This window comes from Diadema antillarum, unplaced genomic scaffold (assembly GCF_040938485.1).
Source record: "Diadema antillarum isolate AM-2024a unplaced genomic scaffold, OU_Dant_1.0 scf00000145, whole genome shotgun sequence".
Taxonomy (NCBI): domain Eukaryota; kingdom Metazoa; phylum Echinodermata; class Echinoidea; order Diadematoida; family Diadematidae; genus Diadema; species Diadema antillarum.
The window spans coordinates 1,308,037-1,334,462 of NW_027271034.1; the positions used below are offsets into that span (position 1 = coordinate 1,308,037).

General features: G+C 38.4%; 1 protein-coding gene across 5 annotated transcripts in view; it reads right to left on the reverse strand.

The window, feature by feature from the left end:
* Positions 1–26,426, reverse strand: part of LOC139721562 (1-phosphatidylinositol 4,5-bisphosphate phosphodiesterase beta-4-like) — a 193,997-nt gene that overhangs the window by 36,110 nt on the left and 131,461 nt on the right. For all 5 annotated transcript variants that reach the window (XM_071632882.1, XM_071632881.1, XM_071632878.1 and 2 more), the window contains 5 exons: positions 21,189–21,399; positions 17,063–17,156; positions 6,659–6,823; positions 3,897–3,987; positions 2,499–2,576 (listed from right to left, as the gene is read on the reverse strand). In XM_071632882.1, coding sequence (XP_071488983.1) covers positions 2,499–2,576; positions 3,897–3,987; positions 6,659–6,823; positions 17,063–17,156; positions 21,189–21,399 — 639 coding nt within the window. The remainder of the gene's footprint in view (positions 1–2,498; positions 2,577–3,896; positions 3,988–6,658; positions 6,824–17,062; positions 17,157–21,188; positions 21,400–26,426) is intronic.

Consider the following 26,426-nt stretch of genomic DNA (forward strand, 5'->3'; position numbering starts at 1 on the left):
TAACACGATTGTGGAGGTGTGAAATGGCTCAATTGATTCCAGCAAGTTCCAGACTGACTAGATTTGAATGTCAGGTAGTGAGTACTAAAAATTCTTGACATTAAAATGATAGAGAGGTCCCCATTACATCCACGATCCACCATCCACCATCCACAACAAATTGTTTTATAACGATAGGAAAATGCTCTTTAAACTACATCCTACTTTGATCTCCACTGGTATCTTTGAGTGTAAATGGTCTTCAAGACTTTGCAGTAATTTTGACTTCATAAGATATACAAGAACTGCATGTTTACTTATTCAAACTAGTCAGCATGTTTTCTTGAAAAAAAAAAAAATCCATTACCAAAAGTCGATTAAAACCTGTAAGTTGATATGACATAGATTGATGATGTATGTCATAGATGACAAAGGAGGTATGAAATTATTCAGGAGATGACAATCTCTTTGTACATTTGTTTTACATGTATAAGTCTTTGAGAGTGAAAAAAAAGCAAACATCTGGGTTTCTACTTCAAAAGCTTTAGAAACACTTCTTGAGCTACTCATTCTGAGACAGCTAAAACTAATGATGTTCAAACTTTTGATGAACTGTATGCACAATCATTATCAACCTTTAATGTCCAAATAATAAGCAGCTATATCAAAACCTGAAGAATACATCAATGCATCAAGAAACTAGCAACTGTAGAAAAAAAGAGAGAAATTATTTACTTGTTGGAAGAACCTAAGAATTATATACTTTGTCCCTACTGACCACTGATAGTATGTGAAGCAAACATACAGTGAATGCATGGTGCTCTCCTAGGTGTAACATGACCTACAGTGATATCACAGCTCTATTTACTTAAAAATGTCACCAGATTTCTGGTGAAAGTGGGCATTGCATAGAGTGATTTAACTTTAACACAAACACTTAAGTTACATCTGTTTACTAAACCTTACCAGTCTCTTTTTTAATTTTTGATTTTTATCTCTTACTAAACAGGCTTTAACATGCCACTTTAAACATGCAATATGAACCTTGAAATCATGATACAATTTCTTGGGACTACATACAAAACCATACCAATGACAGAATGACAGAAGTATATCATTTGTATGTTCACACAAAGAAGTACACTACAAGTGCCTCAGTTAGAGCTCTTTAACAAAATCTTTGTGCACTGAAATGTCTTTCAAGACAAGTTCGTGTTTCACTTGAGTGTATTCTACAAACATACGCTCACCCTAAATCCTTCATGACCAAAAAGAACGAAATGGATAAACCAAAAAACAGAATACAATCAGTGCGACAGTATTTGGATTACGAACACAAACAATGAAAATCATAATTCTAGCCTCCATGTTATGAACAGCAGTTCAGATTTATAGTGAACTTGCATGTTCTCATCAAAGTACACTGGGGAAGAAAGGGGGCAAAATGTCTACTTTCCGAATTGTGAACATAAATAAGGAAACAAAATCTCACATTGAAAGAAAAGGATGAAGGAATTCACATGTTACATGTACATTAAAAGAAATACTACAAATGACAGGGTGACATAATTGTCATTTGTTTGCTCACACAAAAAAGTACACTTCATTTCTTTTAGTAAGAGCTCTTTAACAAAATCTTTTGCACGCTGAAATTAGAAACGAAAGGGTTTAGTAGAAAGAGGGAAGGTTAATAGGCCATTAATGCTTTTTTTAAAGAAATGTGAAAGATTTGAAAGATTAATTTTTGAAAGCTGTCAGTTGTAAGTTTTATTGGTGCTCTCAAGCTTGGCTGTATCTAGCCTGGCAATCTTGGTGGTAATCAAGCATGTTACAGTTAAAAGCATGCACAGCATGTAGCAAGGTGTCAAGTGCTCAAAATAAAATACTGAAGCTGTCAAAAGGGACGACTACAATACAAAAAAAAGAAAAAGAAAATAGGAAATAAATCTAGAACATTATGCGTGTAGTAAAAGTGTTTGAAATTTAACGCTTACAAAAAAAAAAATCAACATTGTGCAGTAGGAGGAGCAACAGAGAAAAGCTTAACTGTGGCCAACTTTTTCAAGTAGTGGAACTAAGTTGCTTAAATGTATGCCAAACATGGTTCTATTATTGACCTGTTGGTCAGAATTTTGCAAATTGTAATCACTAACATTTTTTTTGACACTTTTTTTTTTTGATACAGAGAGGTACTTTCACCTCATTTAAACACCATTTGAGGCATTCTCTCGGAATCAATTTCATTGTGGAAATGAATTCTACAAAACATCAAAAACATAAGTTGACAATGAAAAAAGGGGGGATATTACTGGGTTTTTTAATATAATAACTGAAGAGACTATGTAATATTTGATATATTGTTTAGGAGAGAGGCAATGTGAGCTGTGATCAGTAGAAAAAAAAAGGGTGCAAACATTTTTCGCTGTTGGACAGGACAAGGGAGGGAATGTGGCAAGAGATTTGCGGAGACAGAGAGAAGAGGAAGAACTTCTAACTGATCACCATGGCAACCGTCTCACCTGACTCTCCTTCTTCTTGTTCATCCTCCTGGTTGAGCTCTGCCATTTCTGGTCTCAGTCGCATCATCTCCAGTTGTCCTGGAAGATGGATTCAAAATCAAATTTGCATTCAACTTGAAAAAACAAAAAAACAATGATAATAACAAAGCGTAACAAATACACACTCCACACTGGCTACACGAGTCCAGTGCTAATTTGGTGGGCCATGATTGAAAAGATTTTCAGAGAGAAATGTATCATAACAGATGAAGCATCCCAAAGAGGACGTGAAACGTCGCTACTCAAAATTACAAGTAAGTCAAGTTGACTAGATTTACTGATATTGTTCATGATATCATTACTATTGAAAGGCCAACTTGGAGACACTTCTAAAATCCTTACATTCTTCATTCACCATCCGCCAAATTGACTGGGATGTCTTCTTCATTGATCAATATAAATTCTCCAGATATAACTGTCCACAAACAGGGATTATCTGACTTCTTCAATTCTTACCATGCTTTCAATGGCTAGCATGTGGGATTGTTGCATCTTACTGCATTAGAAAAATGACAATAATAAGAGGATAATAAATTGAAGCAGTCATGTACATGGAGTAGATGGGTAGAATTCCTTGTAGAATGAAAGGACAAGTTCCCCTTTTCTACACATGTGGGTTGAGAGAATACAACAATATGGTAGAACACATCAGTGAAAGTTTGGGCAATCCGTTTGAAAGTTATGAATTTTTAAAGTTTCAGTGCCGCCATCACTGGATGAGAAGACTACTCTAGCTTGTGATGTCACGTGCGTAGAACGATATGAAGAAAATATAAAGAACGTTCAACAAATTTTCTTTTTCTTGCATGATCAAGGAGAACTTGACTTGTCTCTTTCAGAAGGCAGGAGGAATATTACCTTTAAAATATTTCAATAACAAGTCAAGAGAATGATTGTGTATTTTTTTCAAATAGGGAAATTTTGTGGAATTCTCTTTACATTTTCCTTATATCGTTCTAAACACGTGACATCATAACCTGGAATAGCCTTCTCATCCAGCAGTCACTGCACAGAAACTTCAGAAATCCATAGCTTTTAATGAATTGTCAAATTTTCCTCAAAACTTTCACTGATGTGTTCTACTGATATTGCAGCATTCTCTCAATCCACATGCATATAAAGGTGAACTTGTCCTTTCACAGATTTGAAACAGAAAGCTGCTTAAGAATGATTATATCACAAAACAGTGTGGTGTATTTTCCCTCTCTTTTCTACACCAGCGCTAAACAGTCAATTTATTGCTACAAACTCTGTTCAGATTTTTGTGTGTGTGTGTTTCCTTTTTTGTGACCATATAGTAGTGCATGCTATGATCAGGCAGCTATGTGTCAAAGAAGGGTACGAAATCTCTTCACTTACTTTGCTCAACTTCAGGTTTCAGCCTCTTGTTCTTGATTAGTATTTTCCGCTTTAATTTGTTAGGTGATGGGAGAGGAACACCAGAATCAAGCTGCAAATTGAAAGATTGGGGGAAAAATATCAGTTATAAGAGTGATACACAAGAATATCAGTCTGTGATAATACACACACAAAAAAAAAGAAATGACATTAATCGCACATACACAAATATGATTTTGTTTCAATGATATGCTAGACTCAAGTGTACATAACAATTAATGAGATATGATAAAATCTTTAAGTTAAGTCGAGACATGCAGGACATAGGCAGTGCTATAACATGGGAGTAATGCCAGGGAATATAAAATAACATAAATTTCAAGAATAACAGTTGCCATATCTTCTACAGCACTAAATATGATAGCCATTCATGATAGCCATCAACTGTAAGCCAGCCAGTTATCAACCAGTATCTTTGGTATTCATACAATATATTTTTCAGAGTTAAGGCATTTGTGTGTGTGTGTGTGTGTGTGTGTGTGTGTGTGCGTGTGTTCCTTCATCTGCAAGACCACCTGTCTTAATTCTTACGAATGAGATCAGGATGTGTGAATGCACATGACATGGCAAGTGCCAAATTGTGTCTCGCCTATTCGCATAGAAGAAATTAATGTATTTCTAACTCCCGGAAGTTCATTGACCCACTTATGAAATTTGGCCTTGTGGTGACCTCCAACTTCCCAAGGACATTTACCATCAAAGTTTGGTCACAAACGGACAAAGGGATCAAAAGTTAAGAGCCATAATCGAAACCCGCCGTAAAAACTTAACATTGGGCCCTAAAAGTTTGTTGACCCCTGTCTGTGACCTTTGACCTTTTGGTGACCTTCAACTTCCCAACGGACATCTACCACCCAAGTTTGGTCACAAACGGACATATACATCAAAAGTTATGAGCCATAATCGAAACGCGCCATAAAAACTTAACATAGGGCCCTAAAGTTCATTGACCTCTGCCTGTGACCTTTGACCTTGCGGTGCCCTTCATCTTTGGTAAAATGTGTAACTTTGTGTAACTTTGTGTAACCACTCTTCCCTCCAAGTTTGATTGAAATTGAAGTCCTCAGTAGAGAGTTATTCAAGTTTTTATAGCATTACGGACGGACGACGGACGGACGGACGGCGGACGGCGGACGGACAGACGCCGCAGGCGATCCCTTAGTCTCCCCACACCTCCGGTGGGCTCAACAAAAATGACAGAAAATGTGTGTGTGTGTGGGGGGGGGGGAAATGGGCACGCAGTGCAGGGCGGGGATGGAGAAAGTGAAGATGAGTGCCAGTGGAGGAGAGAGTGGAGGAGTGAAAGTGAAGGGGGATGCAGTACAAGTGGATAAGAATGCTACGGGGGAGTAGGTATGGGTTAGTGGACATAACATTTTACTTATTCAACTCTAAGATTGCAATCTATACGTTTTACAGGTGTCAAGGAATGGAATTCTATTGATGGTGACCTTAAATCTAGCACTACATTTTCCAGATTTAAAGTACTATATAAACAGAGTGTATTTTAAGATGGTATCCATGACTGACTAGACTTCCTTTCTTCCTCTACATTTCTTTTTCTCATCTCTTTTTCTCCGTACACTTAGGATGGATGTGTGTGTGTGTCTGCCAACAAATTAAGCTAAAATATGTTTTTATGTTTGATAACAGATGATTTAACCCTAACTAGACCGGGCTATTTAGGTAGATGATAGAGCCGGGGGGCCTCCCACCCTCCAGATCTTGGCCGTCAACCGCGCAATCGCGACGAAAATTGGCACACACATTGCCTTTGATGTAATCTAAAGTACCATGGAGTTAATCTTTTAAAAATCTATCAGAAGTTGATTTTTTAAAAATCTATCATTTATGCTAAATTATGCTAATTCATGCATAATGATGCATGAAATCAGACAATTTGGTATAAATCACTCAATTAAATTCAAAACAGGCACATCTTTTGTGTAAATATTCTTTTTAGTGTCCTTGGCAAATGTAAGAGAAAAAAATGGTGCCATCAGAAAAAAATTCTTAAGTGTTCTATTGTTTTTTGAATTTCTTATGTAATTCCTTGTTTTTTTACTTTATGTTTTCCATTGTTTTTTTGATGAAATTTGTCTGCGACATTGTTCCGAACAAGAAAATATGTTATTTATTGATTTTAATCGATAAAACCCCAAAATAATCATGCTTTTATGAAATTTGCCTGTAAGCACAGTTTGCATTGAAATTGTACACGAAATCACGTTTTTGAGCAATTTTTGGTCTGACATGCACAGACATATTTATGCGCAACTTTGGAACTGCATCAAAAAATGCAGGAGACTCAAAAAAAAAAAGTCATGAAATGTTGCGGCGATAGCTTTTCGTGATAGCGATACATCGCGCCGAACATCGTGCCGAACGTCGGGGGGGGGGGGGGGGGGCCTTGGAGGCCCCCCCGGTCTAGCTAGGGTTAAGTACACATATGTGTTTCACTATATCAATTTGGACTAATTTTCTGTATGTATTGGTCCATGTCACAACAAGTGTTGGTTGATTGTATATATACATGTATTTTATCTTTTTTGGTTTGAGGGCACACAATTGCTTCTTAGGGGTCCTGGCATGTATTTGTTCCTTTGTAATGACCTGTAAGTTGTATATTGTTTTATATTTTGCCAAATAAATGAATGAATGAATGAATGAATGAACATGGGGGTTGGGGGGGGGGGGGGTGTGGAATGGGGCATAAAACCAACCTTATAATCGTCCAGACACTCAGTGAGTAGATACTCTCCCAAGACCTCCTCACAGTATCTGGCCAGTTTGAGCTGCTGCGGTTTACTACAGTGGTTCTCAAAGGACAGGATGACAGGAAAGTCTGAGGTGACAAATGCCGTATCCCTTATGGCTTGGATCACATCCTGTAGAAAAGCCATGAGAAGGAAGCATACATGGCACAAATTACTGAAATTTTCTACTAACTGGAACATCAAATAAATAGTGCTTTATTACTTCTATTGTAAGTTTGATGTAATTACTTCTACTCTTACTAGTAATATGATAACACCACTAATAATCAAATCACTTCACATGGTTAGATATGATTGATTGATATTACTTCTGATTTTTTTTTTGGACATAAAATGTAACACCAAGTCGATCAATTAATATGATTAAAAATGTCAGTTGAATCAGTGTCATGCTAATCTACAATTTGGCCCAAACAATATAGCACCTTGAAATAATAATTTGACCAGCTAAATGGCAGAGCTGATGACATGGGGGCATTTCATGAAACATTTTGTCCGACAAGTTGTCGGATTTCAATAGCTTGTAACAGTTTGTCAGAAAAATATCCGACCAAAATACTTCATGAAATGACCCCATGATGTCATTGAACACATTCAAACTTTTTAATTGCCTTATAACAGTGATAATTAAGAACGCATTCAAACTTTTTAATTGCCATATACCAGTGATGATTACTGTTTCATCACATGTTTGCTGTTAAGATGCAATCCAGCACAGGCAAAAATACATCTACAAAACTCAATCTCTTTCAGGTTCAATTATCAAAGTTCAGGTGTGAAAGAGGTCAGTGGGAGTGTACCATTCACATATAACCTTTTCATCCTCCTGTTGTTCTTTTTTTTCTGTATGTGTTATCCTGCAGATATCTGTTGTTGTTGTTTTTTTCTTTGTTGTCGCCTTTCCTCCCCAGAGAGGCATACAAGGATTGGCATGTTGGAGATGTTTTGTTTTGGGAGGGATAAAGGGGAGGATGGAGATGGGGAGGAACGCATCCCGGCCGCTTCTCGCTTTCTGAGGAGCTGTGACCTTTACAGAAGTCAGCTGGGGATGTCAGAGGTCCGGGGGAACTCTCCACTCCAGCATCTTTACAAGTCCTCTGCCTCCCCCTTGATTGCTCCATCCATCATTACACATTGGGCATCGGCACTACTGGGCATGACACCCTCGGCAATGTTAAAGGGAGCCTTCTCCTTCACTTGCATTTCCGTGTGGATTCTAGCAATCCTTTCAATACCATTTTCAAACAGACTTACGACCATCCAGTTACTAGATATTCATTGTTACGCCCATCTTTGCTGTAGATAAAAACTCTTTATTTGTATTTTTGATCACTGCAATACAAACTAGTGATCGATTGCTGAAATGTGCAGACAAAATGGATAAAAAAGAAGAAAAGAGTCGGGAATAAAACATAAGTTTAAATTCGATTCTCACATCATTCTGTATCACTTTTTTGTCTTTTTTAAATGAAAAGAATAGAATTTAAATCAAAATTCACATATGGAATGTATGGAGAATTTAAGACAGTCAAACTTACAGCTATTGTTACCTGAAGAGTAAATTTGCCTTCAAAAATCAAGTCATGAGAATGGAATACCAGTCAAACTCAATGTACATAGGCATGCATTTAGGCATGAATGCAAAAAGACACTATTTTCTTTTGCTCCTATTGACAGTACTAAGGGGTTTTCAAATTGCTGTGTTCACATACCTGATGAGAATACAAATAGGACTATTTTTAGAAAATATGCATAACAGCAGCAACTCATGAATCCCACACTACTTCTTGCAAGTCACAAAAATCAATAATCAAGCTGTACTTAAAAAAAAAGGGGGGGGGAGGGGAGGGAAGATGTCTACTTTGCACATCCTTGCCCTTGGGTTGTGGAATATAATTCATAACATCAGCAGGTACAATCTGACACCAGAAAATATAAATTGACTAGAATACAGCATGCTGTGTCTTTTACAAATTAGGGATGAATATATATATATATATATATATATATATATATATATATAAACAAGGGGCCCCTTAAAATTTGTTGTCATCATTTATATCATATGTTTTGATGATTTATGAATACACTTCTTTCTCAATGAGTGGTAAAAAGGATCATTACCATGTCATTTTCTCCAGAGTTACATTTCTCTCTGACACGACGTACATCCAAGAATGTTACATTCTCCATGCCTCCTCTCCATCACCCCGTTGAGGACGGTTTGATTTTGCTACAACACGCATTTCCCATAGACACCTGCCCGAGTATACTCAGGACTCGTCCTCAACGGGTTAATACGTCTTATATTCGTGTACAAGAGTTGTTTCGTTTTCTTAGCTGCATTTTGTTCATTTACACAGCCAAAGAAGTTAATAGTCAGTGGCTCCTTCCAGTCACATTATCTAACTGACTGCTTCTAACTACACACAAGACGCCATAGAAAATGACATATTACTAACACACAAATGGTCATTGAGTTCTAATGATTTGCCCAATTTCCTTTGGATTTTTGCCAAACACCAGAGCACTGCAATGTAATTATCTGTCATCAAAACTTTTTTTTGAACATTCAGTTCCCATTCAAAATGACATATAAACGTTTGAGTGAAAAAGAAAAGCAATGTACAGCTTCCAATCATGTATCATTATTCTCTTCCAATGACACGCATCCAGAGTATTGTGGCGCTTGAGCGCAGACAAGCACAATTATGGATAGTAAGTCATAATGATGACCAGTTTGATATTGACTGAAGTCTAATTTGTGCTGAAATAATCATTAACTAGTACCTTGGTTGTTACCCACGCCGATGAAAATCGGCAGGGGGTTATGTAAAGGGTTCCGTATGTTTGTTTGTTTGTTTGTTTGTTTGTTTGTTTGTTTGTTTGTGTACAAGATAACAAGAGAACGGGTAAACGGATTTGCACGAAATGTTCAGGGAATGTTTGGATAATGACAGGAAAGAATCGATTAGATTTTGGTGATAATCGGTTGACCCTTGCAAATTCTGTGTGACCTTGAAGTTTTGACCCCATGGTATAGTGACCATTCCGAAAATTTCCCGTTTCTCACTTTGCGATTTTCCGCTACCATACGAACACATAAACTCCCCAACGATCCGACTTCGCTGCTCAAATGTTCGTAAGAATTCCGAAATTTACGTTTAGGCCTATTTGAGGGACTATGTCCTTCTAGATTTATGAAAGTTCGTTCTCCGTCATCACAAACTGGCCCGTATTTTGATGATTTTTCAAATTAACATTGATTGTTTTTTTCGTTGGAGGAGCATTTTGCTCGGTCGCAGTCACACTGCACGATATGCGTGCTCAATATCAATGCGTGTGCAAGGCCGCTGAAAATGCATCGCGCTCTACACTGTTGGTGCAAAATTGCACAGGGGACGTTGCGGCGCTCGTTGGTGGCCGAATACTGGTGCAGTAGACATTTGCATTCAACCCTTGCATTGAATAATTCCCGTAGACACTAATCATAGGGGTAATTGCCTAGGGGGTACGTAAATTTTGTTTTTCTTTTTTGCTTTTGTGGATACCATCAAAGATCGTACACTCATACGACCTTTGATATTTGATGATTTTTCAAATTAACATTGATTGTTTTTTTCGTTGGAGGAGCATTTTGCTCGGTCGCAGTCACACTGCACGATATGCGTGCTCAATGTCAATGCGTGTGCAAGGCCGCTGAAAATGCATCGCGCTCTACACTGTTGGTGCAAAATTGCACCGGGGATGTTGCGGCGCTCGTTGGTGGCCGAATACTGGTGCAGTAGACATTTGCATTCAACCCTTGCATTGAATAATTCCCGTAGACACTAATCATAGGGGTAATTGCCTAGGGGGTACGTAAATTTTGTTTTTCTTTTTTGCTTTTGTGGATACCATCAAAGATCGTACACTCATACGACCTTTGATATTTGATGATTTTTCAAATTAACATTGATTGTTTTTTTCGTTGGAGGAGCATTTTGCTCGGTCGCAGTCACACTGCACGATATGCGTGCTCAATGTCAATGCGTGTGCAAGGCCGCTGAAAATGCATCGCGCTCTACACTGTTGGTGCAAAATTGCACCGGGGATGTTGCGGCGCTCGTTGGTGGCCGAATACTGGTGCAGTAGACATTTGCATTCAACCCTTGCATTGAATAATTCCCGTAGACACTAATCATAGGGGTAATTGCCTAGGGGGTACGTAAATTTTGTTTTTCTTTTTTGCTTTTGTGGATACCATCAAAGTTCGTACACTCATACGACCTTTGATATTTGATGATTTTTCAAATTAACATTGATTGTTTTTTTCGTTGGAGGAGCATTTTGCTCGGTCGCAGTCACACTGCACGATATGCGTGCTCAATGTCAATGCGTGTGCAAGGCCGCTGAAAATGCATCGCGCTCTACACTGTTGGTGCAAAATTGCACCGGGGACGTTGCGGCGCTCGTTGGTGGCCGAATACTGGTGCAGTAGACATTTGCATTCAACCCTTGCATTGAATAATTCCCGTAGACACTAATCATAGGGGTAATTGCCTAGGGGGTACGTAAATTTTGTTTTTCTTTTTTGCTTTTGTGGATACCATCAAAGATCGTACACTCATACGACCTTTGATATCATCACACTCTCGGCTTGCTATAATCAAAATATCCCGCAAGAAAACGGCGTATTTCTCGATTTTTAGCGCTTTTTCCGCAACCCGTCGCGTAGACAATACTCTTAAAACTGGACTTAATTCGCGCGCGCTTGGAAAAGTTCCGATTCTGCACTTTTGACGGTGGAATTTGGGATTTTCGATGGATTTTTGGAGGAGACTTAAGGACTTTCCTGTACGTGAATGAGTGTTAATACCGTATGTGTAATGATGTGATTTGCGTGTGATGTGACTGTAGAACCAAAGATCGTACACTTCAGTGTACGATCTTTGGTAGAACTCACTGGCTGGTGATAAAGCACACTGGCAATTAAGTGGCCGAATTCTGGTAGATGACCGAATGCACATTATGTTTACCCCGACTTTGTACTTAGGCGTGGGTCTGCCGCCTTTGACGGCCCCTCTCTAGTTGGCAATGATATCGATCCAATACTTCTTTGCTCAATACTTCTGAAGGCATCCTGATTATCACTCATGCCCAAAAAAAATTAAAAATCTGGCAAGAATTTGACTGATGAAACTTGCCCCCCCCCCCCCAAGTCATCAAGTGGCACATTGGATAATGACAAGCTCTTATACAGATCAAGTCACACTTTGCTTAATGTTTCAGAAGAAATTCTGATAATCTCTCACTCTAAATCTGATGAGAATTATTGAGAGACAGAAAACTCATGATAAAACTACTGTGAAATGGATCGTACAATGTCTTGGGATGCAATTCTGATTACATCAAGAGTCTGAAGTCACGTGAGTAAGAAGATGAGCACATTGAGTTAATTCTCCTGGGATCTTAATTCATGTACCAGATGTTGCCACATTCGTCCATGCTAGTAGCAACACTGTGCAACACTGGGTGCCCAACATACACTGTAGAAAAATTACATATTTTCAAGGTGGAGCTAATGAGATACTACATACTCTAAACACCAGAAATATTCACAGCATGAAATTTTTGTTTGTGATTTGGAGCTCACTACCTTTTTTGCGGCCTAAAGTTTTTTGTGAATTGCCGCTGGCATTCGATGCATATAGTGTAGACAAGAACTTTCACATGCATTTTAATTCCACAAATCTTGGCTCTCGCAAAATTCACAAAATTAGATATGCACGAAAACTTCTGGTTCAACAGTATAAAGTCTACACTTTTTGCATGCCAGTGAAGTAATAATCACTACCAGCATGAAGTTCCAAGCCACAAACTGAGAGAACATTCAGAACTGCCTGGGTTAACTTCTATCTACTGTGAAAAAAACAGGGTTTACATCACTGAAATACAGGAATTTTTAAAGATTTTTGAATACACCATGTGCAGTACTTAGTGAGTCTAATTCTTTGGGCTTCCTGACAATTTCACCAGTGGTCAAATTCGTGCTGGTGGCCGGCAATTAATGGAGAAATTAACATTCACTCATTTTTAGAAAGCAAAATTTCTGAAAAACAAACATGCTCTGAACGACGAAAAGCATCTAGAATTGTCTGTACTATGATGAATTCCTGAAATAATTCTAAGATCATTTGAATGAAGTAGACAGTCTCAGTATTAGAACATGCACAAATATGATTTAGACATGTGCATGTCTGTGTGCATTTCATTTCACAAGCACTGTGTAATGTAGAGTAGCATTTTGAAAATACATTACTAAATAGCATTATCCTTCACTACATGGTGAATATCACGGAATGTCTTTATGTCATTTTTTTCTAAACAACAACACAAAATCAAATACAAATTCACATACAAAACAATATCCTGGACCACTTTGTGTGAGTGGCTTGGTTGAACCTTTGTCTTTGTATCTTTGACCTTTTTATATATATTCTCACGACATACTGTACACTAAAGTCTAGAGTATATTGAATAATCACACATTCTGTAGCAAGTTCAGAAATGTTAGCAACATTTTTTTTTTTAACATGATTGGTATCAGGGTTGATTTTGAAAGCTTGTGTAATCACATTAGCTTATATATTCTTTCAAAATGTGTGCATGAGAGCATTTTTATATTATCTTGCCATGAAACTACAACACCCTGAAAGCATTTCTAGGAGGAGTTCTTGCAAATGTCTCCTCAAATATAGCTCAGTCTTTTTGCATGACCGGGTAAAGTTTCTGTGGACAGAGTATGATATACCTAGTCTAGACTTGCTTGATTAGTCTGACATTTGCAAGGATTTCTACTTTTTACATCTTATAGGCATGCCTACAGAAAAAAAATAAAATAAATTTACTGCACTAGAGCGCAGTACTTTGTAAACAATCTTGCTGGCCTTGTATTCACTTCATTACGGCTAGATGATTACAATGGTCTGATAAAATGCACAAAATGACAAATGTTGTGATATGAGGCTTTACTCAACACCACTGGGAATTCTTCACCTTTGAATTGATACAGTACAGCTTTGGTTTAGATCTGATTTCGTTATGACTTCAATTTCCATTACATTTCTGCTTATTCAAATGAAACATGCACAGTGCTGGCATAAAGAGCAAAACATAACAAAAAGATAAATTCCCATTCTGAGACAAAATGGTACAATGTGTGGAAACAAAATGACCCCCTCCCCTCCACTGCCCCCCCCCCCCCCCCCCCCCCCACACACACACACATTTAACATAGTCTGTCAGTATTATCCCAACAGTTCCAGTATCTGCCTATCCTCAAAACATTGATTCTTGGGATGCTCTTACTATATTATGATAATGTGTAAAGCCTTCCTTGAATGATCACATAGCCAGATGTGCCTGGAAAGATTTGACCCACATCTGAACGTCCTGTTTATCTTCTGTTGTCTATACAGTGTCTGGTTCCTGCCCGTTTGTGTCATACAGTTTCTTCTGGCTACGACTTTCTCTAGACAGCCTGTCTGGGGCATCCATAAGACATGGCTCCACTCCAGTCACACTTTGAGGCCCCCCGTTTCACAAAGATGATTGCAATTATTGTACATTGCAATAATTGCAAGTTACCACCGAAAAACAGTCATTTCAATGCTCAAAGTTGATTGGTTGTTTTCTGATTACTACCATACAAACTTGTATCAAAGCAGCACGCAATGACCACGACCATCTTTTCTGCCACAGGCCTCAGATGGTGCATGTGAAAGATTTCCGTGCAGTTTGTGCTGGCCTCTCTATTCACATTTTCATTCATATTCATTTGTGATTATGCAGAGCTATTAAGTACTGGCTATGCCACATATTTAGTGAGTCTAATTTTTCGCAAATCAGGAATTCCCAACAATTTCCCCCAAGCGGTTAAATTCTCGGGCGTGAAGTACCATATTATCCCACACCTTGTTCATGAGTGAACAGATCGAGTAATGTGTATCAGTGATTACATTGTCGGTATAAGAGTTGACATTTCGTATGTTATTACATTCCTGAATAGCAACCGACATGCGCGAAAATGTGTGGAAAATCCAAAAACCCTGTGGCACATATATGACGTATACCGTATTGTGTCTCTTGGTTTTTTTGTTCATATCTTTTTCTCTTTCTCTCTCTCTCTTCTGCCTCCTCTCTTTATTTTTTTCTATCTACTATCTACGTACCTATTCTGTCTTCCTTCAACTCAAACTTGCTCGGTCCCTCTCTCTCAAATGTAAGTACACTCTAGTCAATATGGTAGTAAGAATCTTCTTCACGCATATTCCTCACTCCTCCCTATCTAGCTGATAATTTTCCCTTCACTTGTCACATGCTGTATCTCAATTCTCCAATTATCCCAGCCATGTGTATTAGTCCTCTATCTTCCTCACTTACTCCACCCCCCCCCCCACCTTTCCTCTGCCCATACACTCCACACATCTAAGCCCCCCCCCCTCCCCTTCACATTTCAATTGTATGCATGCCATGATTTGGGTCTGGGTGAGAACGTTGATAATTCCCAGACAGTCCTGCCTCACATCCCTCAGGGTACATTCTGGAGAAAGGGGTGGGGGAAGCAAAAACAACAACAACAACAACAAGACAAAATGCTAAAAGCAGTGCAATGGCTAGGAAGGTCCCTCCTGGCAGCATCACATCCTCAGGGAAGTGCACTGTGGAGATAAGTAATTACCTCGCAGCCCACAAACACCATACCAGCCAGGGACAGAGAGCTTGTTTTCACAATTATGATGGGTGGGAGGAAAACAAATGAAAAGAAAAAAAATGCGGAGTTTTTACATTCTTTTTACTAATATGAGAATAAAGTTGCTACCACACTGTGTCACCATTACTTTGCAAGTCACTAGTTCCATCTCTCCTTCTGTATCTGTCTTGACTTCCTTCCTGCCATTGCATTTGCACTGCATGTGATGCTACACTAATTCATGTGGTTCTGATTGTCTAAGCTGCATAAACCCTCTTTTGCAGTCTCTTTGAATTATCCCTCATCATCTCTGAAAGTCACATTTGGTAACAGAATAATTTTGTGACCAGATAAAAATACCCATTGATAACTTTGGCAGTGAAAAATTCAAGACTGCATGTCTTGAATTTCCCTTTTTTTTTCCTTCATAATGCTTGAATTCCTCCACAGAAGAAATGAAAAATTGTGTACCTAATCAAAACATCATCCCCATGACTTTAATGCAGAAGTGATACTCGTGTCTGATGATTTGCACGAGTTTCTAATTCAAGCTGCATGAACATAATGAGATTTTGAATAGGCCCTCCTCTGCTCAATACAGTGCAAAACTAAGTTGTTATAGGTTTGTGTCTATCATTACCTTGCATCCACAAACTAATAACTTGCTGTTTCTAAATTAGCTTTCACACATGCCAAAGAAACAGACACATCATCACCATATTCAATGTCTGTTAACCAGACGCTCTGCTAGACATGTGATTTGTATCCCCATAAATGAGGAGCCTTGGACACATCCAAACTAGAGACAGCTCTTACTCAGCAGTGAGTGGGTTAGGAGTTCCCATCTTTTTCTTCCCAAATCACACACATGTGACTGTGCGTGAAACAGACACGGCCCTCGAGAAGTTCTGACGATTGCATAGAAACGGAACTTGAGAGCAATGGTAAGGCCAGCGCACTCAATTACCCTTTTCAGCAACCCCCGATTCCCCACAATCCCGGCAGTGTCTGCTGCCCCCACACACATTGTCATCTCATGCATGGTAATTAGCTGCTGGTCTTCCGAAAAGGCACTTTGTATGCCGCTTCTGGTGGCTTATTGACTGCCGCAGTGGGACAATCAATAACAGCTAATATTTGCTCAACCTTCCTCCTTTTACCACCATACTCGTCTCTCCGGCATCTTCCTGCACCATATGCAATATGAAGACGAGTTCTCCATCCAGCAAAAACGTTCACACCTGTACAGCTTATATATATATATGCATAGCACATCGTAAAAACTGCATCACATACTGCATACATGGTGCATTTTGCTAGGTTTCCGTCTTGGTAAATTTTGCGAGTCAACTGATGATTAAGAAACTGTGAAAATATGGCCTCTTATTACACAAATGTGTTGTATCTAGTCTTCAGGGTGGGAAATCAATAATGTTTCTTCAAAAAGGGACCACACCAATATCTCAATTCATCACTGTGGTTTTTAACCACAAATTCAACTAATTATGAAATTGCACCACAAGTCCCAACTTGCGAAATGTTTCGTTCTTGCAAATACAGTGTATATAATTTAGCACATAGAGTAAGCCAAAATGGATGTTCAGCATACAACGTACCTTGAAGAGAATGTCAGTGCACATGGCCAGGCCATGGGTAATGATAGGTTCTTGGTCTTCACTCCGCCCATCCCAACAGTCCAACTCCACACATCTGTACACAAAAAAAACATAAAGAAAGCATGACATAAAACAGAGAAAAGTATGATTTCTATTCACTGACGAAAACAACTACTACAGTGTCATAATTACATGACAGGGTCACACATTCTATCATGCATGGATACCTTATTAGATGATGCACAAGTTTCAAGTAATATCATATTTGGCTGCTCAACATTTTGACTGATATGAAAGCTTCAACTGCATATAAAATCATTTGATGTGGATTCATTTCATCAAATCATGTAAAAATAAACAAATCATATATATTGCTATCATCTAAATTGAAGTGCTTTGCAATGTAGTTATCATAATCCTCATTATAGTCACACAAAAACAAGAAAACAAACTTTGAACTTCGTGGTAACTACACCTATCAGGTGAAAAAAAAAACCAACCCAACAACAAATGATAAAATGATGGAGCAAACTCTTTATGCTGACATATGACATTTGAAAAAGGCGTTGCTTTACAGTGAAGAAGTGAAGGAACACACTGTAATTGCATCTTAGCGCACATCTCACATATATATATTTGACATTCAAGCATCTCTTGACAGCTAATCATGTCGTACCACTATTGTGCCAGGGAGTTGGATAAATGGGCTTTAACGAGTCTCCCTGTGAAATGAATTAATATCAGATGGGGAGTGGGATGGATGCTAGCCACAATCAGAGACTGAAATCTGGCACTAGGAATATAGAGAGAGTGGCAGAGGTGTGAATGGCATGCGAGCAGCAGCACAACTTAGCTGATCAGAAGAAATTGAGTTTCGCTTCTATCAATTCCCAATAGGGTGGGGGGGGGGGGGTATGGATACAGCCAGCAGTGGTGGTCCAAATAGCTTGTGCTCTATGTACATGTAACTCTCTTCATTTGACCTATGTTACAATCTATTGTGGATTTCTGCCAACATACATTTCTCGCCAAATTACTTTTGCACTCTTGCAATGGCATGATATGAGATGAACTCTCCCCCAGCCGCATCTAACCCAATGATAAATTTTCCCACTCAATTTAAGCCCACGGCAGAGAGAAAAAAAGACAGAAAATCCAAAGTGCGGGGAAAGCATGAAGACCAAACATTCCAGAATGGCTGCTGACTCACAAATTTAAGACTTGGCATTACTCTTATCTTTGTGACTTGGTATTTATCTTCCAAGTATTATGTGTCTTTCAAAACATCTTCATCAAAGGTATCAACATGAACAGTGCAATGTTCACCAGAGTGTCAATATGTTAATGAATACTGTACTTTGAAATTTTCATGATGGGGCAAATTCAAGCTCTTTCCACGACAAACAGACTTTTTAATGACACTGCGGTGAACATTGTGATAATAAATACTGCATACATTGAGATTTTTAAAATGGGGCAAATTCAAGGTCTTTCCACAACAAACAGGCTTTTTAAAGTTGTACCTTGGAGGGACATGTTTAGCAGGATGAATGAATAATAGAAGGAAACACAATATGACAAGCCTTTAGTGACATAAGACAAATAAGAGGACGTTTTGATAGGTAGTAGTCTCAGACGAAATGTATAGATAACCCATTATAAAATTCTCCCTCAAATCTATAATTGAGCCTTACATACTATTCAATACAAAAAAAACAAATAGAATGTGTTTCATACTATATTTTTGGAATGTACTTGAGTATCTAATGTACTTGACTGAAAAGACACTATGTCATCTTATAATTCTTGGAACAAGGAATTTTTCCCACTCTGTTATAAACCACAATGAAGAAACAAAACAATGAAAGCAGTCATGATTTGGTACACAAAATCTGATTTTTTTTTTTAGGCAAAACTTTATTTTCCTGCAAAACACTTAAGTTTTGCCTCTTCGTCAATGGCACAATGTTGACAGGTGTAGGTCATTATGATAGCAAATACTGTATATGTCACCCTGCATCACAAAACTGACAAAAAGTCGCCAGACATGAATTTTTAGTCAAAGGCAGATTCTGAAAGAGCAGACTGTAAGCTTTAAAATGATGTATAATTCAATTCAAATGGACTCCCCTAACCTATCTAAATACTGGAAGGAAAGCTCACACTCTGGAAAAGTATGAACTGAGAAAAGAGGCTCTGAAGTACAGGGTCTATTCAAGCGCTTAATCTTTACCAAGCTGTGCTAGCTGTGCGATGAAAGGGACAAAACACAGGATGTAAACCACCGGAGCAACAACAATGAAGGAATTATCAGATTAAGCTAAAATTGAGCATGTTCTATTAACACATTCTGTCAATGACTAATGCCAACTCTCAAAACAGTAGCGTTATCCTTTCAAAAGTTATTAGACTTGAAAGTGTAGAGTGTGCAAAGGATGTCAAGAAATGAAAAGGGGCCTCTAAAACATACCCGATCTTTCTACTCTCCCCCCCCCCCAAAAAAAAAGGGTTGTAGAAAAACTGCTGAAAATACACTTTCCCATTCATGTTAAGATCCTAAACTAAAGAATAATGTAGAAGGATACAATCGTAGCTCTTCCAGAAAATATGAAAAACTCAAGATTGACTCGGTTGACCCATTTCACTTTATTTGAGTCCTCACGTAATATCAAGGGGTGCGACTTTTTGTTGGTTTTTTGATGCACGGTCACATATGTTAATATTTTTGCTGCATGGTTTTATTTTGCAAATAGGCTCTTGATTGCAGAAATCACAACACACGTAAATATTGACACAAAAAGGAACACAAATTTGCCCCTCGTGTAAGTGATCCTGGCTGTGGCAAGGCTAGTCTGGCATATACATACTCACTATCATCCCCTGCTCAAATCCTTGGAATACTGGTACTCTTTTTTTTTCCTGGGAGATTTGATATGATTTTAAATAAAGTTTTAACAAAATGGTTTGTTTGCAAAGTCACAATTTCTTCTAAATTTTTGTGTCTGTTATTCTGGAATCATCATGGTAATGAGAAGACTATAATCACAAAATTACCAATCGAGAAAATGTCTGATCAACTGCCAGTCGCAAAAATAACAGTGTGTACAGAAACAGACACAAGCAGGAGACAAGGAAACCACAGAAACACAGTTCTTTACTTTAAACATCAAATGGTACTTGGACATTAAAGTAGCGAAGGTTAAAAACAAACGAGGAAAAACTGTGATGGAAACGAGAACAGGAAACATTTTTAAAGGGACTGTACAGTACTGGTTGAGGTGAGGATTCATGTTTTGAACATTTCTCAGTGAGATAATGAGAAACCTCTTATGAAATATGAAAGAGCATGTAATTTCAAGAAGGATTCAATGTTTATTTGATGAAAATTGGTTTTAAAATGGCTGAGATATCAAAAAAAGTGATAATAATAAAAGGCGACAGGCCACGCCTTTATTATGATCTCTTTGTTTCACCTTGTTTTTGGATATCTCAGCCATTTCAAAACCGATTTTCATCAAATCATTTTTTGATTCCCTTTAGAATTGCATGCTCTTTGATATCTCAAAGAGTGGTTCCTGAATATCTTGCAAAATATCAAAAGCTAAATCCTCACCTCGACCAGATCTGTACACACCCTTTAATGTTATATGATGATGACAAGCATTAGGGCAACACTAATCAGGGGAGCTTGCACTCATGACATTCTGCAAGCAGATTGGATACAACAATGAGACATCAATAACATGTTGCATTAGACTGAAGCTTTGGTTGACAATGATCTGTAACAATGGGACTTTCCCGGTGAAAGCAAAGCCTGTTGGCACACATAGTATGGAGAGTGACGTTGTGAAATTCTTGCACGTAGAGTACTGAAACGTGATGTCACAGCCATTCATTGCCATGGAAACTGGTTTTAAACAATCTCATCTGTCCCATACAATGTCCGTGAACACTATTGATGCTTACCACGCTCGTACCTGGTTCCAACCCAAGCTATAACAAAAGACTGTGACATCATCACTTTAGTACTCTATACGACAAAGACAAGAGCATGAGATGTGAGGAGTGAAAGGGATATAGGTAAAAGAGAGATCTTTCTTTGTATGTTTGCTTTGCTTTGCTTTACCTGCACCCTGCCAGCAGGACCTGTCTGTACATCTCGACGGAGGACTTGCCACCAAACTGCCTGCCTGTCAGGTACGTGTTGTGGGACGAGTTGATGAAGTAGTGGGCCAGGGGTTGGTCCATGTCTTGGCACAGCTCCAAGCGGTCAAGGAATACGGGCGCATTCTCATCCGACATGAGATACCGGCACAGACCATCTGATGAAAGGAGCTCTACAAATGCAGGAATGAACAACAAACAAATTTTCCGATTAAAACTTTCCTTTTCTGATGATTAAAAGTCCCCTTTGCCTATCTACACCTCCATCTTCAGGATATCACATACATGTACTTTTCACTATTTCATTGCTGGCTCCCTTTTTCATTGCATTAATATCCTTGTACTGTAGTAAAGTCTACATCTAAAAGTTTACTATGGGTCAATAACCCTTCTTCATTTTCTTTTCTTTCCCCCAAAGATACACTAGCATTTTCTGTAGAAAACTTTATTTGTTTTCTTCTATTCCCAATGTCTGTCCCCTATTTTCCATTCTGCCTATCTTTTCCTCACTACAGCAGCAGCTGTGACTTTCACTGATTGTGGGTGGTTATCTCACCACCCTTTTTCTCTCTTATTCCCAATGCCCTTTTCTTTTTCCACCTCCTTTCTTCTCACTCTTCTCACTTGAGCCTCATTTTCTGCCTCCCTTCCCACATCCTACACTCTGCCTAATCTAGCTTTAATATTAGGTTATACAATTGTTTATTCGAGTCTTCCTCCAGCCAGCTCTAACCAGACACCTAAACTTGGATCTCTCCCCCTTCATCCACAGGTTTACGAGGCTTGTTATACTGTGAAGATCCATCGGGATGAGTGGCTTAAGAATTGAGACGAGTACATGCCAAGTATTTGAGAAATATGACACACGTACATTTTCTAAATGCAATCAGAACATATGGGAAAAAAGACACACTTGTGTAATGTATTTGCATTTGCATTTTGATTTCGTCTTTCATCAATATTTTAGACTTACTTTGATTCTGTATTGTTATTAATGACTGCTTTCATATTTGTATGCACACTATCACTGCCAAAAATAGATTGATAAAGTACCCTGTATTTGAATCTTATGAAATCAAGGAAATACACCCAGGCAAATCTCTCACGCTGTGTCAAAAACCTTGATTTCTTATTAATCTATAAAAGGTTTAGGCAGAATCAACTTCTCTAGTACATGAAATCAAGTTCTGAAAGAAGCAAAATCAGCCACATATGTATCAATATCAATGATATAATACAGCTTTGCAAGAAAAAAACTGGATATTGGCATGCCCAAAAGTAGAATTTGCATCATCCATATTTGATTGAGATGACAGTGAAGTTGCTATTTCTGGATGTTCTCATCAGTAAATGGTTAAGGGGTAACAAAAGAAGATCAAATAACATTAGCAAGATGTCATTTGTACCTAAATTGAGGAAGAGTGATCTCGGCATATAAAATAATTATAATGGCACACGCCTCTAGCATGTAAAGATCCACATGCAGTGGGGTAGGGGTGGGGTGTGGGCGGGGCGTGGGCGGGTCAGCATGTAAATGGCTAGGACCATGGAAGAAAGACAACAATCACTATCTTGAGAGCTTTCAAGCTTCAGGGACCAATCCATTCAATGCCCAGCTTGATGACTGCATGGTGCTGAGAGGGCTCACAACCTTTCTCAAATATGCATTTTTTTTTTTTACCATCCCTCCATCCCTCCCACCCATTCCCCCCTTCCATCAGGCCATATGGCAATCCATCAGCAAAGACATTGCAATGTACTGTATCTATCATAAGAGAAGGATTATGAAACAGATGGCTAAGAGAGGAGAGAGGGAAACAGGTTTCAGGAAAAGAAAGGAGAAAGGGGGCATTTAGACAGATAGGCCTGAATTCACAAAGGTGGTACAAATGAAACCATGGTTTAAACCATGGACAAATACATGGAGCACCAAGTGTTGCACGGAATATTTCGTTACGAAATTGGTCACTTCGTCGACAAAACGACCGTTTCGTTAACGAAATTATCATTTCGTGGACGAAATGTTCGTTAAGTTACAAAATGTTGTCATTTCGTTACAAAATAATCATTTCATCGACGAAATGACTGATTTCGTGACGAAATATTCCATGCGACACTTGGCGCTCCATGGTTTTTGTCCATGGTTTAAACCACGGTTTCATTTGTACCACCTTCGTGAATTCGGGCCATAGTGTGGAGGGAGAAACACACAAGCATACATGTGAAGGCTTTTAATGTAAAAACTGACAATTCCATTTTTGTCAACTTCAGATACTGAAGATTGAAGCTGCTGAAAAACAAAGAAAATAATCAAAATAAAGTTCAATAATTTTGATATCATCTTCAGAAATATTTGTTGGCTTTGTAAAAAGTGCAGTATCAATAAAAATATTTGATTTTCTCTACCTGATGATGACCTTACTAAAAAATTATAAAACTGGAGTTAATTTCTTTTTGCATTTGAACTCTTCATGTACATTTGTACACAACAAAAGAAGGAAAGCAAGGTAGGGAGAGAGGGAAGGGGGAGGAGAGATAGAGAGGGAGAGGGAGAGAGAGAGAGAGAGAAACAAAGAGCAGGAAAGGAAGAGACAAAGATGATATGCTGTGTTGACCTTCTCAATTCCCCCTTATACAAAGCAATACAAAAATTCATGTGGTGAACAAATGGGCATACATGTACATGTAGTTTGCGTGTGCCACTGGCAAAGAACATTTGAGGCAAGCTGTGGATGAGGGCTACCATCAACATTAGGCACATCTCTATGTCTGTGTGTATGTGTGTGTGTGTGTGTGTGTGTGTGTGTGTGTGTGTGTGTGTGTGTGTGTGTGTGTGTGTGTGTGTGTGTGAATGTGAGCATCACTACGTCCTTCTTTTCTTTCCTGTGTATTTCTCTCATGATGGTCACATGTACACATCATCGATCAAGTTGACTAACAGCTTTATTCATCTTTTACGTTATACTTTAGTTTGTGTATGATTGTCACGGAAACATATTGGGTCAGGTCATTTCATAATTCAGAATATTTAAGAATCAGCAACTCTCACACTGTTTGCCTGATTTCTGTAATCATGAATAAAATGCATACAAACACACACACAAATGAAAGCAATGTCTGTGCATACATGTTTGTATGTGTTAAGCGTGAGAATATGTGTGCATCACCACGTCAAGCATTCACGAAACCTGCTCCCAATTCTGTATTTTATGAGTCTGCATGATTAGATCTTTATCTTAAACACCTTATAATGCACATCACTGAATATCAAATTATGGAAATGAATTAAGAGATATGACATATATTAAAATTGGCAAAAGAAGATAGAGTCTGTATATAATTTTAAAAGATAATTCCACTCACATATGCTTTGGACAACAGGATGACAATACCTCTGTGCATTACATATGATTAGACATATCTAAACGAGCAATCAGAATTTGGAAAGAAACCTGATAAGCTCCTCGACAATAATACCAAAGTTCATGTTTCAAACAAAAACATTATGAGGACTTGATATCGCAGTCCCATTTAGATACTTGAATTGAAGGATTTCTGTGAATCGCTGACAAATATGGAAAGGTCATCCGCCATCAAAGATATTTTTATAAGATTACGACTCCTCATCCAATATACTGACTTATCAGAGCTGGCTAAATAAATGCACAGGAAGTGGGAGGCACCCAAATATGGCATGAAATCAATATTCCTCCCTGGAAAAAAAAAATCTATGTATTGCATATCCATCCTCAGTCTAATAACTCTCCTGTACATGCTGCTTGTTGCGGCATACACTCAGCCGTGTCCTGTTTTCCAATTCCTATGGAGGAAAGCTTACCGTAATGGATTTTGTGTGGGTGTATAACTGGAAAATATATGAAATTATTGGTATGCTGGGCTGCAATTGAACCATAACCACGTCTGCTGTCCCAAATACTTCCCAGAATGTACAAGTGAGCGGACCCTACTACAGCATTGCTACCAAGAAAAGCATTGAATTGTCTCTCTAATATTGTAAACACTTGAAAGATTATGATGTATTGAATGGGTAAGAACTGCACTCTAATCTAGTAGTGTAGAATAATTGAGTGCATATCATCTGTAAAAACCACGTATGGTTTACTTTCTAAATCATCTTGGAAATATCTTGCAATAAAGAGTGGTTAGAAACTGCACTATGCAGCAAATGCAAGTTTACTGAGAGTGCATCAAGCCGGACATGTTTGAACATCTACAGTTGAATAAAACATACTGCAACATGAAGGCTTGTAATTTCTGCAAGCGGGAGTGTGTTGTTCATGCTGATTCTACCCCCCGACACATTTTCTATGATTGGTGACTTATATCTCAGAAAGCAGTCTCTACATAGTAGAAGACATGCAGGGAGTTACTGAGAGCATGTAAGTTTAATAATCAGCTTTCTGTTGATGCTACTGTTTCTCCCACATGACGTGCCCTTGCTTTCCTTTGTCTTATGGCTACAACCACATTTAATTCGTTGAAGACTAGTCCCGAATACACTCAGGTAGGTGTCTATGGGAAATGCGTGTTACAGCAAAAACAGCTTGTCCTCAATGGGTTAAGGAAAGCCAAGTCTTGACAGGAGAAAAAAGCCAGACTTAATGCTGAGATTCTCTCAGAGAGAGCCGCTGCCTCGCCGGCTAGAGTAATGTCATGTACACATGGCCTGCCTTCCAAATATAGACATCCCCTTTTGACATGGCGCATCGCTCCTGCAGTCAAACAGGCATGTTTGGGACAAAAATACATGCATCGCATCCTGCCGACATCGGCAACAATTCTTGCCTCCCACGTGAAATCAAGATAATGTGCAGTGTACATGGCAAAATATAGACTGATCTTACAAGTGGAGAGCGATTCATTCTCAATTTGAAGTAGGCATGAAAACGTAAATAGGTGTTTCGTATTATCACAAGTCATATTGTATATTTGCACCTTTATTCTCTCTCCAGCACACAAGCATGCTTACTTCTTTATAAAACAAGTGTAAAATATTCTTCAGCATTACTGCTTTTGAAAACTAAAAAAAGAAAAATACCCTGATAATACTTACGACATCCACTGAACACTTCTTTTTATTTCTACTATAAGTATCCCCTGTACAACAAAAGGATGAAGATCTTATTGAATAAACACAAAGGCATTATGTGAGAGTATGTTTGCAGGCTTTTCTACTTGA